The sequence below is a fragment of the Talpa europaea genome, assembly GCF_964194135.1.
Source record: "Talpa europaea genome assembly, chromosome: 10".
NCBI classification, from domain to species: domain Eukaryota; kingdom Metazoa; phylum Chordata; class Mammalia; order Eulipotyphla; family Talpidae; genus Talpa; species Talpa europaea.
In genome coordinates this window covers 76,244,364-76,257,866 of record NC_140077.1, presented here as the reverse complement: position 1 = coordinate 76,257,866, position 13,503 = coordinate 76,244,364, and the positions used below count along the sequence as shown (strand labels likewise).

At 52.6% G+C, this 13,503-nt stretch overlaps 1 protein-coding gene across 1 annotated transcript; it reads right to left on the bottom strand.

Annotated features, from left to right (window-relative positions):
- Positions 1-7,910: 7,910 nt before the first annotated feature.
- Positions 7,911-13,211, bottom strand: TNNI1 (troponin I1, slow skeletal type; the record flags this gene model as incomplete). The annotated part of the gene is made up of 5 exons (XM_084245697.1): positions 13,164-13,211; positions 12,477-12,608; positions 10,253-10,342; positions 8,933-9,109; positions 7,911-8,018 (listed from the first exon to the last, which is right to left on the bottom strand). The coding sequence occupies exons 1-5, from the start codon at positions 13,170-13,172 to the stop codon at positions 7,911-7,913; spliced, it is 516 nt and encodes a 171-aa protein (XP_084101823.1). The 5' UTR covers positions 13,173-13,211.
- Between the last annotated feature and the right edge of the window lie 292 nt (positions 13,212-13,503).

Genomic DNA, 13,503 nt, shown 5'->3' with positions numbered 1-13,503 from the left:
GGGGAGAACCCATCCTTAGCTGCTGTGCTGTTCAGCCAACTGGTGTTCTTGGGCTTCCTCACTTGGCAGTTGCTCCAATTTCTGCCTTTGTTGTTACAGGGAGCTGTCCTCAGTCTCTGTCCAAATTCCCCTCCTTATGAAAACTTCCATCGTGGGGTAGGGCCCACCCTCATCCAGTATCATCCAGTATGTCCACATTTTAACTTGACTGCATCTGTAAGTCCCAATTTCCAAATAAAGTCTCATTCACAGGCACCAAGAGTTAGGAATTGAGTATATCTCTGGGGGTGGGGGGGCATCATTCACTAAAATCAGTAGGTAGTTTTGACACTTGATGATGCAAAGATGACAAGAACCTAGTTCCTAACCTCTAGACATCCCACTCTAGAAAGGAAGACACACACATGCCTGTGTACCCACATCTTTACTTCCATAAGAAAACACACACACACTCACACACACACCCCCCCAAGCTTCATGCAAGTAAGACTGTGCAAAAAATTGACTTTGCATCACCAGGAGGGATGAACTTGAGTGGAGACACTGGGGAATCTTTGAGAGGAAAGAACACCTGGGTTGCATCTTACAGGTGAAGTAGAAAAACTGTTGAGGGCACAAGCCATGGGGGACAGAATCAACCAAGTGACAGGGCCAATGTAGTGTGTGTTTGTGGAGTGGGGACATGGCTGTTGTCCCTAAAGCATAGTGTGGTCTTCATGGCTGAGGGCGAAAGTGGGGGTGGATAGATAGTGAGGAGCTGGCGCTCAGGATCTGGCCTTTGTCCTTTAAAATATGTGAAGTTGAAGAAAATGGGAGGAACTGATGGTTGTTGTGTGGAAAGGCCCATAAGACTTGGAAAGACTTGGCAAGATGTCAGACCAGAATGGGGACACCACTTGGGGGACTCATTTGTTCTACAGCCCACAAAAGAGATGGAGGGGGCTTGAGCAAGGGCAGCCAGGGCTTGGGGGGAACAGGTGGAGAAGTGTTGACAAGAGCTTTGGAAGGCTGAATTGTTAGGACTGGTGAAAGAAGAGAATCAAGGTGACCCCCAGCTCCCTAGCTTGAGCGGGTGAACGCAGGTGCCACAGGGGAGATGGGGATCCCAGAGGTGTTTACCAAGGAAAGTGACTCAGGACCACCAAGGGTTTCTCAGCCTTAGCGATACAGCATTTGGGGCCCAATAATTCTATTTTGTGGGAGGCTGTGCGCTGTAATGTGGTCAGCAGAATCCCTGGCCTCTATGCACTTGGATGTAAGTTCCCTGGAGGAATTAGGGGGTGCTGTCCATAGATTGCATCTTGGGGTGTGGGAGCTTAGGAGCAAGCTTTGCCCAGGGTTTTCCTCCAGCACAGAGGGTGAACTGCAGAGCAGGCAAGAGGAAGTTGTGATTCCTGGGTATGAGGATAGGGTTTGTGTTGAAGTATCTGTGCCGGGGCATCCCTGGTGGCGCAAGGGGTTAAGTCGCAGCACTATGAAGCTCTCTGCAGCCATGACAGCATGAGTTCAATCCCCCTCCAGGGAGGTGACCCACATAGCAAGGCAGACCTCTCCTGCCTCGCCCGCTGCTGCCCTCAGCAGTGTATTTCAGTAGATCTGCCTGTTCTGCTCCCCACTCTGTCTTTGGTGAATCCTCTCACCCCCTGCACCTCTGGCCTGCACCCCAGTTCCTGTATGCATAAATAAACACATCTTTAAAAAATAAAAAAAAAGACAGAAAGAAAGTATCTGTGCCCATGTCCTAACTCCCGTGAGTCTTGAGAACAGGAGAGTCTTACCCAGCCCAGCATCCCCCGCGACACTGCACTGAGCATAGTAGCTTCTCAATAAAGATTTGGAGAATGGTACTAACTTGCTTTGGGATGACAAACAGGAAAACCCGAAAGAACCCAAGAAGCTCTGCTGAGTGCAACAAGTTCTGGGGTAGGCTCAGTTGGGGGTTCTAAGCATCCAGGACCTGGGCCTCCAGGATCTGGCAAAACCAGCTGTGGAGCATAGCAGCGGTCAGTGAAAACGTCATTCATGATGCCCCAGGGCTTACACTCCCAAGGAGAGAAACTCTTGAACACCAGAAGATTCACAAATAATCAAAGCAGTGCTACTTATGGTAGCAAAAGATCTAGAAACCCCCAAAGGCCTATGGACAAGAAAAAGGATGAATAAATGGTGCTTGCAATATGTTGTCATTTCACAGTCCTGAAAACAAACTAGTTAAATATATTGGCAAGGGCAGCCAGAAGGGGGCTAGAAGGAGAAGAGGGATGAACTTTACAACCTTAAACTCAAAGAGGAAAACGCAGGAAGCATGCATCCCTGTTATCAAGAGAGCCAAGAGAACAATGAACACAAAATAAGGCTCACACTTGCCCTTGTGGGGACAAAGGGGCTATGAACAGAGCTGGCCTGCAGGGGCTTCCAAAGCATTTGTGACACCCTAGCTTTTTTTTTTTTTAAGATTTATTTATTTATGCATACAAGAGCTGTGGTGCAGGCCAGAGATGCAGGGGGGTGAGAGGATTCACCAGAGACAGGCCAGGGAGCAGAACAGGCAGACTGATGAAGTACACTGCTGAGGGGAGCAGCGGGCAAGACAGGAGAGGTCTGCTGTGCCATGTGGGTAGCTCCCTGGTGGGCCAGGGATCAAACTCTTGCTGCAGAGGCTGCAGACAGCTTCATAGTGTGGTGCTTAACCCCTTGCGCCACCAGGGAGGCCCCTGAGACATCCTAGCTTTTAAAATGAGTGTCTGGCATGTGGATGTTCCTTTGTAATTCTTTAAACTATAAGCCTGTGCTGGTCACATCCCTTGGGGAGAGTCCACCAAGACAAGGCTGATCTCACTGGGATTTCCAAAGTAAAGGTCAAGGGTTTTCAAGACTTCCCAGCCAGCCACAGGGAAAGGGGTCATCTCTTTCCTCCCCTCAGAACAGAAGTCAAGTTCTGGAATCCCCCACCTCAACCTGTCTTTGAGGCTCATAGGGCAGCTTCTCCTTCTCCAAAGAGACCAGAGTGGGGGCCCAGGGAGGTCCCCAGCCCCAGGCTAGCAGATTGGAAGTGGTACCCTGACCTATCAATTCTATTGCTGCTCATACTTCTGGCAGGGTGACTGTCCCATCCCTCTGGGACAGGGTGGGAGACAAGTAAATGAGTTGCTGACACCCGCCCTGAGGAACCCAGTGCAGTGGTTCCTGGTTTGGGGTTTTTACAAACGATGTTAATTTTGAATATGACTATGATTACCTGAATGGCCTTGCCACTATGCTAGTTTGTGAAGAATGTTATAAAGCAATTGCCACCTACTATCCTCCAACCTCTAAACAAAGGATATTTTACTGCTGAAATAAACCAGTGATGGTGTACACACTCCCAGAAGGCAGAGCCCTTTGCATGGGGCGCTTTAACTCGATGAGCACTTCACCCGCCTGCCCTGGTCTCCCCACGATGCAGTTGGGCATTTGAAACCTGGAACACAAAGAGTCAATCAGGGGAACTGCCCCTGGGAAGCACATGTGTGCTCACACTCAGGTGTCCCTCACATTCAAAGGTAGGCAAGCCTCCCTCCAGCACACACACATGCACACACACACACTCGCCCCAGCAGCCCCTAGGATGGAGCTTCTGCTCTGGCACCCAGATGAGGCCATGCTCCTCTCCTGAACTTGGAGCAAAGGACCAGGTTTACCCAACTTGTGCCAACCAGGGACAAACCCTGTGGTTGGCGCTGGGGCCAGGCAGGGTGCTGAGCCAGGCCCAGAGATAAGCCATCTTCTCAAGTCCCCGGCCTCTGCCTCTGGCTGGGAGAAAAAAGCTCTGCCCACACCCAGCTTTCTTAGTAAACTGGGTCCAGTTAGGCTGTGACCTTGAACAAGCCATGTTCCCTCTTGGTCTCCAGGCATTGACAGTTGCGCTCTGTGCCAGTGCCTGGTTATAGTGGCTCATGCCGCTCGGCCTCAGGAGTCCAGAAGTAGAGTGTGGGGAGTAAAAGAATACCATTGCCCCTTACCGCCAGGGAAGGGCCTGCAGGCTGCTGTGTGGGAGATTTTTGAGGAGAGCCCCTCTGGGGTCAGGAGGAGGCTGCTAGCTGCATTGGTCCCAGCGACCTGTCCCAGCTTGGTCACCCACCTGGAACAAAACCACCCCCCTGGCTGCCCAGACCAGAGCCCTGCAGGGAGTCTGACTCACTTTGTAGGGGGCCATTAAGGCTAATGTTTAACTGGGCTCCTCCTGCAACAGAGCACTTTACCCCCACAGCTGCAGCCCTGGGCTGCCAGCACTGCTGTGAGGTGCCCAAGCCTCTTGCCCCTTGGATGTGGGACCTCCAGGGGAAGGAGAGGTGGTCGCTGGCCTCGGAGGGCTCTGGGACTGGCAGGGGCATTCTTCCTGCTCTATCTTAGTAAGAAGGGAGGAGCCCTGGGCCCCTCTAGCCACAGAGGGGGTACTCACTTTGCAACTCATTTGCATGTTTCTGCCTTTGGTGGAGATCTTGGATCACATAGATCCCAGCTGTGCCCCTTCTATAAAGGGATGGGTTGGGCCCTGTTGAGGCAAGTCTGATCCCAGAAAGGGCAACCCCCAAATACAGGTTGCCCTGGATTCCAACCACAGAGCTCTGCAGCTATCAAACCCTTGTAACTTAGGAGGAGTTACAGTCCCCAGGGCCTCTGTTTCCTCATCTGTAAATCTGAGATAATGGCATCTACTTCTTAAGTTTTTGTGAGAATGTAATGATATGATTCTGATAAAGCATAGTATGGTATTATTATTAAAATATGACTAAGAGTATGGACTCTAACAGACTGCCCAGTTAAATCCCAGCCCTCCATTTGCTGGCTGTGTGACCGTGGGAAGTCATCAACCACTTCAGCCTCAGCTTTCCATCTATAAAATGGAATAGGAATTGTTCCTTCCCCACAGGTTTGCTGGGAGGTTAAATAAGTGGATTAAGGTGCATGGCGGTGCTAGCATAGGGTGGTGCACCCTAAGTGTGGCCCATCTCCTCCACGAGAGGGGGCTGGCATGGAATCGGGGCTCTCCAGTCCCCGGTGCCCACACCCTGGCCATGTTCATGGCTATAACTGACCTACAGCTCCCCCCCACACACACACACACACACAAACATAGATGCGCCTCTACCCAGAGGACCCTGCAGCTCTTGCAGTCTGCCCTCTCCGCGCCTTTCCACCTGGCTGGGCTAGCGCTATAGCCTCTCGGTAGGTGGCCACGTCTGGCCCTGTGGGAAGCAGGAGGAACTGGATGACCCACAGGAGGCCTTTGGATGGGCTTCCCAAGGGCCCTTGCCGACCTCGCCCTCCTCCTCCCCTGCTCTCTGCACCCAGGGGTGTGTTCTCAGTAAGGCCTGGGTAAGGTCTCCCACTTTTATGGAGCAGGGTGGAGACCCGGATCTGCAGGGCTGCACCTTAACAGTTGGCTGGCAGGCAGATAGAGATTTGGCTTTGGAACTTGAGGCCAGACACTATCAAAGGGCCGAGAAGAGCAAAGTCGGGAGGCTGTGCTCTGGACCCGGGCCAGCTGGGAGGAGCCTGGGCGCCAGGGAGGGGTGGGTTTCTGGGGCTGCCTGAGCACGGAGCCCAACCCCATCCCCCGTGGCACAAACTGGCTCTGTCGGTTCTCCAGCTTCATGGAGGAGATTGGGGGTGACTGGGTGTGTCTGTGCCGGAGGGTTCTCTGTGCAATGGGAGTTGTGCTCTTGTATCTTTTTGTTCACTGGGCTGTTTATAGCAAGCAGCCTGGGCAGAGAGCTGCTGCCCCTAACGCATTCCAGTGGCTCTTCCCTGGAGGGGCTGGCAGGCGGGGAGCCATGACCCAGGGAGCAGCCGACACTGTACTTTGCACCCAGCTTCTCACATTTATGGCAGAGGGGACAGAGGGCAGAACAGGGACCGACTGTGCTGGTGAAAGGGGGCTCCTTGGACAGCTCAGACTCTGCTGGGGTGACCACAGGTCCAGGTCTGGAACCAGCCAACTCCTTTGTAGATTAGCAGGGGAATCCCCATGACACCGCCCTAAAAAGCCAGGTTCCACCTGGCCCACAACTTTGGCCTTTGATCCACAGAGGTCTTGGGGAGGGGTGAGACCTCCTCCATGGGTCTTGGGGAGGGGTGAGAGGCGCCCCCAATCTCCTCATTCCACCCTGCAAGTTCTTGCCCCTCGCTGGGATTTGAGCCCAAACGTCAGCGGGATGGAGAAAGGACCTGACATGAAAGACAGACAACTGGCAGCCCCAACCCAGGGAAGGAAACAGTTCTACGGGGCATGATCAGTTCAGAAGTGGAAAGGGAAAATAATTGGAAGACTAGTCGATGAAGGGAGGGAGGAGGACCCAGAGAGCCTCAGGGACTCAGGCGAGTGAAGGAGCCACCTGGTGGCCAGGCTTAGACCTGCAAGGAGTCCCTCCTGGCCTGGCCAGGGTGCTGGGCAGCTCCTTCCCTGGGCCTGCAGGACAGATGAGTGGTTGAAAGTCCCCTGACCTCTTAATGCTGAATGGTCAGGGACACCCAGGGGACACTGGAAGGAGGTGATCCAGGTTTGCAGCAGGAGAGTGTGACATCAGGCAGACCAGGGGCTCTGAATGAAGAGGCCCATCTTGATGACAGTCATAGGGCTGTTTCAGAGGTCAAGGCTTAGGGAGCCAGGGGTCCGGGTGGTGAGGGTGTGCTGTGTAATGCTACCCAGACTGGGCAGAAGGGGTCCAAGGGGAACTTCTTGGTCAGTTACCAATTCCTCAGCCCTCCATTCCGACCCCAAGCTTCTGCTTTCCCTCCGAGTGCCCAAGGCCAGGACACAGATGGGCAGGACACTGGGTTTTTAATGGGGAGGCTGTGACACCATGCACGCATACACACAGCAGCGAGGAGGAGGCGCATCAGGCTGGGGTGGGTGCCCTCACGTCCTGGTCTTCAGCTTGGCTGCTGGGGAGACCTAGGGTGCCTCCCACCTGGGGTGAGGTCTTCAATAAGGATCACACTGGTGTTCTCCTCTCTTGGTGTGTGTTTATCCCATTTCCAAAAGGAAGAAATTCAGGCTGGAGGGGAAAGGAAATTCAGGCAGGCTGGGATGCAGAGAGATGGAACCTGATGGAAGAGCGTGAAGCGAGAGCCCACACACAGTGTGGCAAGCGGCCTACGGGACAAAGCGGCACGGAGTGTTCCCAGGACCTGTGTGCAGATACGAGTCCCTCAGTTACCCACAGCACATAGTCCCCGGCTTCCTGTCCCTCCCTTACCGTCATCCCTAGGGACTCCTAAGAGCCTAACCTTCTCAGCCCAAGTCTCTAAGCTCCTCTAGGCATCCCCCTCGATGTCCCGCCATACCATAGGTCCTCCAGAACTGGCTCTTGCACCATCTTCCTTCTGACACCCGCCTCCTTAATAACTACCCTTTGAACATCACTTCCTCCAGAAAGCCCTCCCTGACTGGCTCTCTGTCAGACCCTGGCCCAATTGCATATCCCCTCATGCTCTCTGCAGCTCTGAAGTGGCTAATTTTGCCAATTTTTCCATCAATTTCCTCAGGGAATGGATGGTCTTTGCAGGGATCACCTAATCTGGTGGCTCTCCAGTTCTTTCATGGAGTAGAGGGCCGGCTCTACCCAAGTTTCCTCTCCAGTGGGGCCGGGTGGGACTGGATCATTCACCTGCCAGGTGGTGCCTGTGCAGCTGGTGCCAGGACCACAGTGGAGAATCCTTAATCCATACACCCCCATTCTATAGATGAGGGGAGCAAATCATGCCCAAGTCTCAGGGTGCTGGAGCCAGAACGGCTAGTGGGAATGGCTCCCACCAGCGCTCCTCCCCTACGCCACGCCAGGCCCAACCCTCCGGCCCTGTCAGGGCTCCCAGTTATCCTTAGACGCTGAGGGGCCTGAGGAAAGGGGAGCTGGTCTCTATTACCTCTACTGTGAGGTCGGAGACTTAGCAGCATCAAACATCTTCTTCCGGCCTTCCATCCCGGACATGGCCTCCACGTTCTTCCTCCAGTCACCTACCTCCACGGGCCGCTCCTGCAGGCAGGCCACACACACATCAGCGACTTCCCAGCCAGGAGAGTAGCCAGGACCCTCCGAGCATGAGAAACATGGTGGTGGGGAATCAGCCTCTTCAAAAGACAAGGAATTAAGACACCCTGGCCCCACTGAGGCCACAGGACATGGCCAGAGAGGGGACACCGGACAAGCAGTGGCTCCACAGAAGGAAGCAACTGCAGGGCTAAGAGTTGTGGTGACTGTGACGGAGTTACCGCCCCTTCCCACCCCAATGAACCACAGCCCAGCCTTGCCTCCTGGGCCCAGGGGGGGGTCAGATGCTCAGCAGCTCAAGGCCACCACTTCCAGGAAGACAGCCTTTTCCTGACTTGGGGCTCATTTTCCATTTCATCGGCAGTCCTGGCCACCTCTTCTCTTTATGAGGCTCCTTGGGTCAGAGATCACACCTTTCACCCATGTTTCCCACAGAGCCTGTCAGTTCTGGGCATAAATGCTGTGAGTTCAGTCAGCTTGAATGACTGTTGCCAAGGGGGTGACTGAACTCCATTCTCTAAATTTCTGTGCTTCTGTGCCCTAGGACAACCCTGGCCTGCCATCTTTTCCCCATTGTGACCTAGGACAGTTGTACCCCAATCACCTAGTGTCACAGTCTCCTCGCACTGGGAGCAGGGCCTTCACTTTATCCTGTGGTCTACTTTCTTTGTCCCGGTTCCTTCCTTAGGCTGAGAGGGCCTGAGGGAAGGGATCAAGCTAATCTTCATGTTCCCAAATAGAATAATAAGACTTCCTCACTGGTCTCCCAAGAGGTTCTAGAATGTTCTAACACCCCGACTGGCTGCCAGGAGACATTTCGGGTCTGCCTGAGGGTATGTGAGGGAGCTGCAGGTGGAGGTTAGACAGGGGTGAGAGGTTCTGAGGAGAGGGGCCCTCACCTTCTCAGTGTCTTCCTTCTTCACAGACTTCAGGTTGGCCCGAAGATCCATGGACACCTTGTGCTTGGAGCCCAGCAGGGCCCGGAGCATGGCGTCCGCTGAGACCCGGACCCTGCGCAGGGGCGGGCGCTTGAACTTCCCACGGAGATCCAGCACCTTCAGTTTCAGGTCCTTGATCTGCAGGCGAAGGCAGGCAAGGACTCACTGGAGGGGGTGCTGTCACAGGGCACCCTTCCTAAGGATCTCAGACTTCCAGGGGCTTCCAGATTCTAGAGTTCCAGCAGACCTACGCCCCAAACCCTCCAGCCTTCAGGTTGGCGTGCCCCCCTAACCAGGACACTCATATCCAGCACCCCTTTGCAAACAGCCATCACTCATTTGTGGACAATGAAAGAGCGAATCCATTTTTGCTCACAAAGCCCACCAGCAGTCCTATCACAGCAGCCCCACTAAGCTCAGCACAAGAGTGGTTTGGGAGCCCTGTTTGGAGTTTGGGTTGTTTGTTCTATTTCCTGCTGCTAACTCGCCCCCCACCCCCACTGAGCCTTCAAAGCAATTCATTGAGGGCACAGCCTTGGTCCAGCAGGGCAGCTAAAATCCCAGATCCCAGACCCTGGGGGGATTTCCAGGATGTGCTCTCTGGGGGTAATTTGGGGAAATAAGTGACTCTGCATATCATCCTGGTGGGGAGAGGTGAGCTAGAGAGGGAGTGGTTTCTGGTGTCCCTTCTCACCCCTCATCTCACCCCTGCTTAAACAAGGCCCAGAAGCAGCTCACAACAGCTTCAGGAAGCCCTGCCTTTCCCCCTACTCTGCCACCTCCTCCTGAGCAGGGTCTGGATGGAGCTAATACCCCAGAGGACATCGAGCACTAGCGTGAGGGTCAGAGACCAGTGCTGTGTGACCTGGGCTGAGTTACTCAGCCTCTCTGAACTTCAGAGCCCTCAGCTGTAAGGGGCAGCTAATAGAAGCACCTCCTTCATCCACAGGCATGTAGGGAGGATCAAAGGACAGAGGACACAAGAAAGCCCTTCACAAAGGTAGGATGTTATTAGCAGACATGTGATTATTTATGTGGGTGAATAAATAAGGCAGCTTCTGTTAGAGAAAGAGCCCAGGTGGCAATATGGGAGAAAGTCTGTGCTTTTCATCTGTGTGACTATCCCCTCTCCACTGAGGGGCTAGAGGATGGGACTTGAGCTTCCTGCTAAGTGGTCACCATCCCCATCCTGCACCACCCAGTCCATCCCCATTGCCCCAGACTTCACCGCCCCACACATACACCTGCTCTGACCTTGCCCTGCCCCTGCTTTGGGCTCACCTCCCTGGTGTTGTGCAGGCATTTGGCTTCGATGTCATATCTCTCCTCATCCACAACCTCCACCTTGGCATGCAGATCCCGGCACAGCTCCTGGGGAAGCGGGATCAACCAGGAGGGAATGGAAATGGGTGAAGAAGAGCCGCTCAGTCTCCAGCCTCCCTCGTCTGCCTCCAAGTCCATCCTGTGCCCTTGGTCCTCCCCCAGCCTCTTTGCAAGACCTTTGCTCTAGAGAGACACTCACAAGCCCCTTCGCTCTGAGGCTTACAGGCCCCATTTTCCTTTCTGAATGCCGTAGTTCCCTAGAAAAGTTTTCTGTTTTTTTTTTAAAGATTTATTTATTTATGCATATAAGAGCTGGGGTACAGGCCAGAGATGCAGGGGGTGAGAGGATTCACCCGAGACTGAGTGGGAAACAAAACAGGCAGACCAACTGAAATACACTGCTGAGGGGAGGAGCCGGGAGACAAGAGAGGACTGCTGTGCCATGTGGGTTGCTCCCTGGCTGGGGATTCAACTCGTGCTGCAGAGGGTGCGGATTGCTTCATAGTGTGGTGCTTAACCCCTTGCGCCACCAGGGAGGTCCCAGAAAAGTTTTCTTATATAAAAATATGTTAAGAAATATTGAAGCTAGGGCCTCCCCTGGTGGTGCAGCAGTTGAGCGCTGGGCTGTGAAACTGCCCGCAGCCTCTGCAGCACCGGTTCAATCCCCGGCCACCGGTGAGGGTCCCACATGGCGCGAAGACCTCTCCTGTTGTGCCCACTGCTCCCCTCAGCAGTGTATTTCGTCAGTCTGCCTGTTCTGCTCCACGCTCTGGCTCTGGTGAATCCTTCACCCTCCCGCGCTTCTGACTGTACCCAGTACTTGCATAAATAAATAAATAAATAAATAAATAAATAAATAAATCTTAAAAAAAAAGAAATATTGAAGCTATATTGAAACAAAAAGAATGAAATAAAAATAAGTAGTGACGGTACTACCTGGAGAGAACCATTTTGTAGATTTCCTTCTTGTCTCTTCTCTGCAGTCACTGGCATTTAAACAATTACCAATGTTTCAAGAACATTACAGGCCCCCACCTGTACACTGCACAGGCTCTCTGTAAATATCCCAGAGCACAATGACTATTTCTAAGCAGTTAAAAAATGTTTCTTAAAATATTACATCACAAACTTAAATCTGAAACATCAAACTATAAAATTTCTAGGGAAAATAGCACAAATCAAAAAAACCCTGATAAACTGGACTACATGAAGTTTTAGACACTTGTTCTCCAAAAGATATTGTTATGTAAATAAAATCGCATACCTGATAAAGGATTTATATGTAGAACATATATATAAAATTCTCAAAGTAAGGGACAAAAGATTTGAGATATACAGGTAGGGAAAAACATGTACAAGAAAAGATGCTAAACTTGATTAGAAAAGCCAAGTGAAACTGCCATGAAACACCATCTTGCCTGAATGGCTAAATTATAAAACTACCATATCAAATGTTGGCGGAGATGCCTATCAAATGGAACTCTCCAATAGTCCTGGTGATAATGTTTTAGAAAACAATTTGACAGTTCCTTAAGAAGTTAAATACATACTAGCCACATGACTCCCTCTTAGGAAGCATGTGTTCATCAAAGACACCAACGCAGCTAGCAGCTTTGTTTGTGACAGCCCCAAACTGAGAATCATGTAAATGCCTATGCACTGGAGGAACACTTTGCAGCCTATGTCCATACAGTGCAAAACTATACTTGATAAAAAAGGAATGAATTATTAAAAAAAAAAATAAAACAATTATATGCACATTACTGGAACTTTTTCAATGGTTGGCACAATGGCATTAGGATAAAAAGGGGTTATGAAGATGAAATTGCCAAATATTTGTAAACTAACTTTGTATGTATGGAATCTTTGACCTCCATGGAGATTTGCAAAGACTGAATGTTCAAGCTCCTGAATATTTTTTTTCAAGTGCTAAAAAATTAAACCAAGCTGTTTAAAAAGAAAAAAAAAAGTGATGTCCCCATCTCTAGAGGCATGCTGGGAGAGTCTTGGAGAAATGGAGTGTCCCAAGTCCTACCCACCTCCCACTTGAAGTTACAGAGCTTAGAACCATGGTCATGTCAGGTTCCTCCTATTGGTCCTGGGGTCACCCAGTGGAGCTCCCTAACCCTCTAGCTCCCTTGTCCCCAGGTCCCCCACCCTCAAGCCCACCCACAAGGCCCACCTGCAAGGCACGGAGAGACAGGCCACGGGTCTGCAGCGTGGGGATGCGCTCAGCCAGGTAGCGGGCCTTCTCAGCCTCCCGCTCCTCGTGTTCCTGCTCCCAGAACTCCTTGGCCTTGGCCAGCATCAGGCTCTGGACCGGACAGAACCCAGTGAGCATGGGACAGGGACTCTGGACGGGACCCTCAAGTTCCCCACCCACATCAGGGCCTGAGGGGACAGTGAACCCAGGCAGGGTGAGCTCTGGCCTCAGCTGGCCCTGAGGGCCTGTGAGTGCTCCTATATGTCAGAACCCAGATGGGGCAGCCCTGGGAGGGTGTGAACAAGATGGCCACCACGTGGACAGGCGCCATGGACAGCAGCCAAGCCATATGGGAGCTGCACTGCAGGAACACACCCCTCTGGTGCCCTGACAGTGCTTCTCCATGGTCCTCCTCTCTGATCCACCTCTCCTCATTTAGGCCCACAGAGGCCAGAAAGAACTTTTTAGCAAAGTTAAACAAGTGCCTCTGCACCAAGTCTATGCCCACCCCGAGCTACTCACAGCCTCCTTGGGAACCCCAGAGCGCCACAGTCCAGGCACTGGCCACTTGGCAGTGACCAGGCTCCCTCCGCCTCCCTGACACCCTTGGTTGCCTTGTCAGGCCCTCCACACCCTCTGCACCCCACCCCAGCACCCAGCAGTCACCTTTAGCATGAGTTTGCGGGATGCAGTGATCTTGGACTTTCTCTGAGGGGAGAAGCAGGAGAGGTGGGTGAGGCAGAGGCTGCAGAACTGAACATCTGGTTTCAGCCAGGATGTGTGTCTTCAGGCTGATAGTCACCACCCACAGGCCTCGCCTTAAGGTCCCTCCTTATGGTTTACACCCTCCTGTTCTGAGAATGGCTGCAATCAGCTCCCCTGACCTGGGGTGGAGCCCTAACTTCCAGTTTGGGCTGTGCTACTGACGGGCTCTCGCAAGGTGTGGGGGTCAGGTCCTTCCTGAGTCCTTCCATCCTCATCTGTGAACAGGGATGCTGAGACCCAC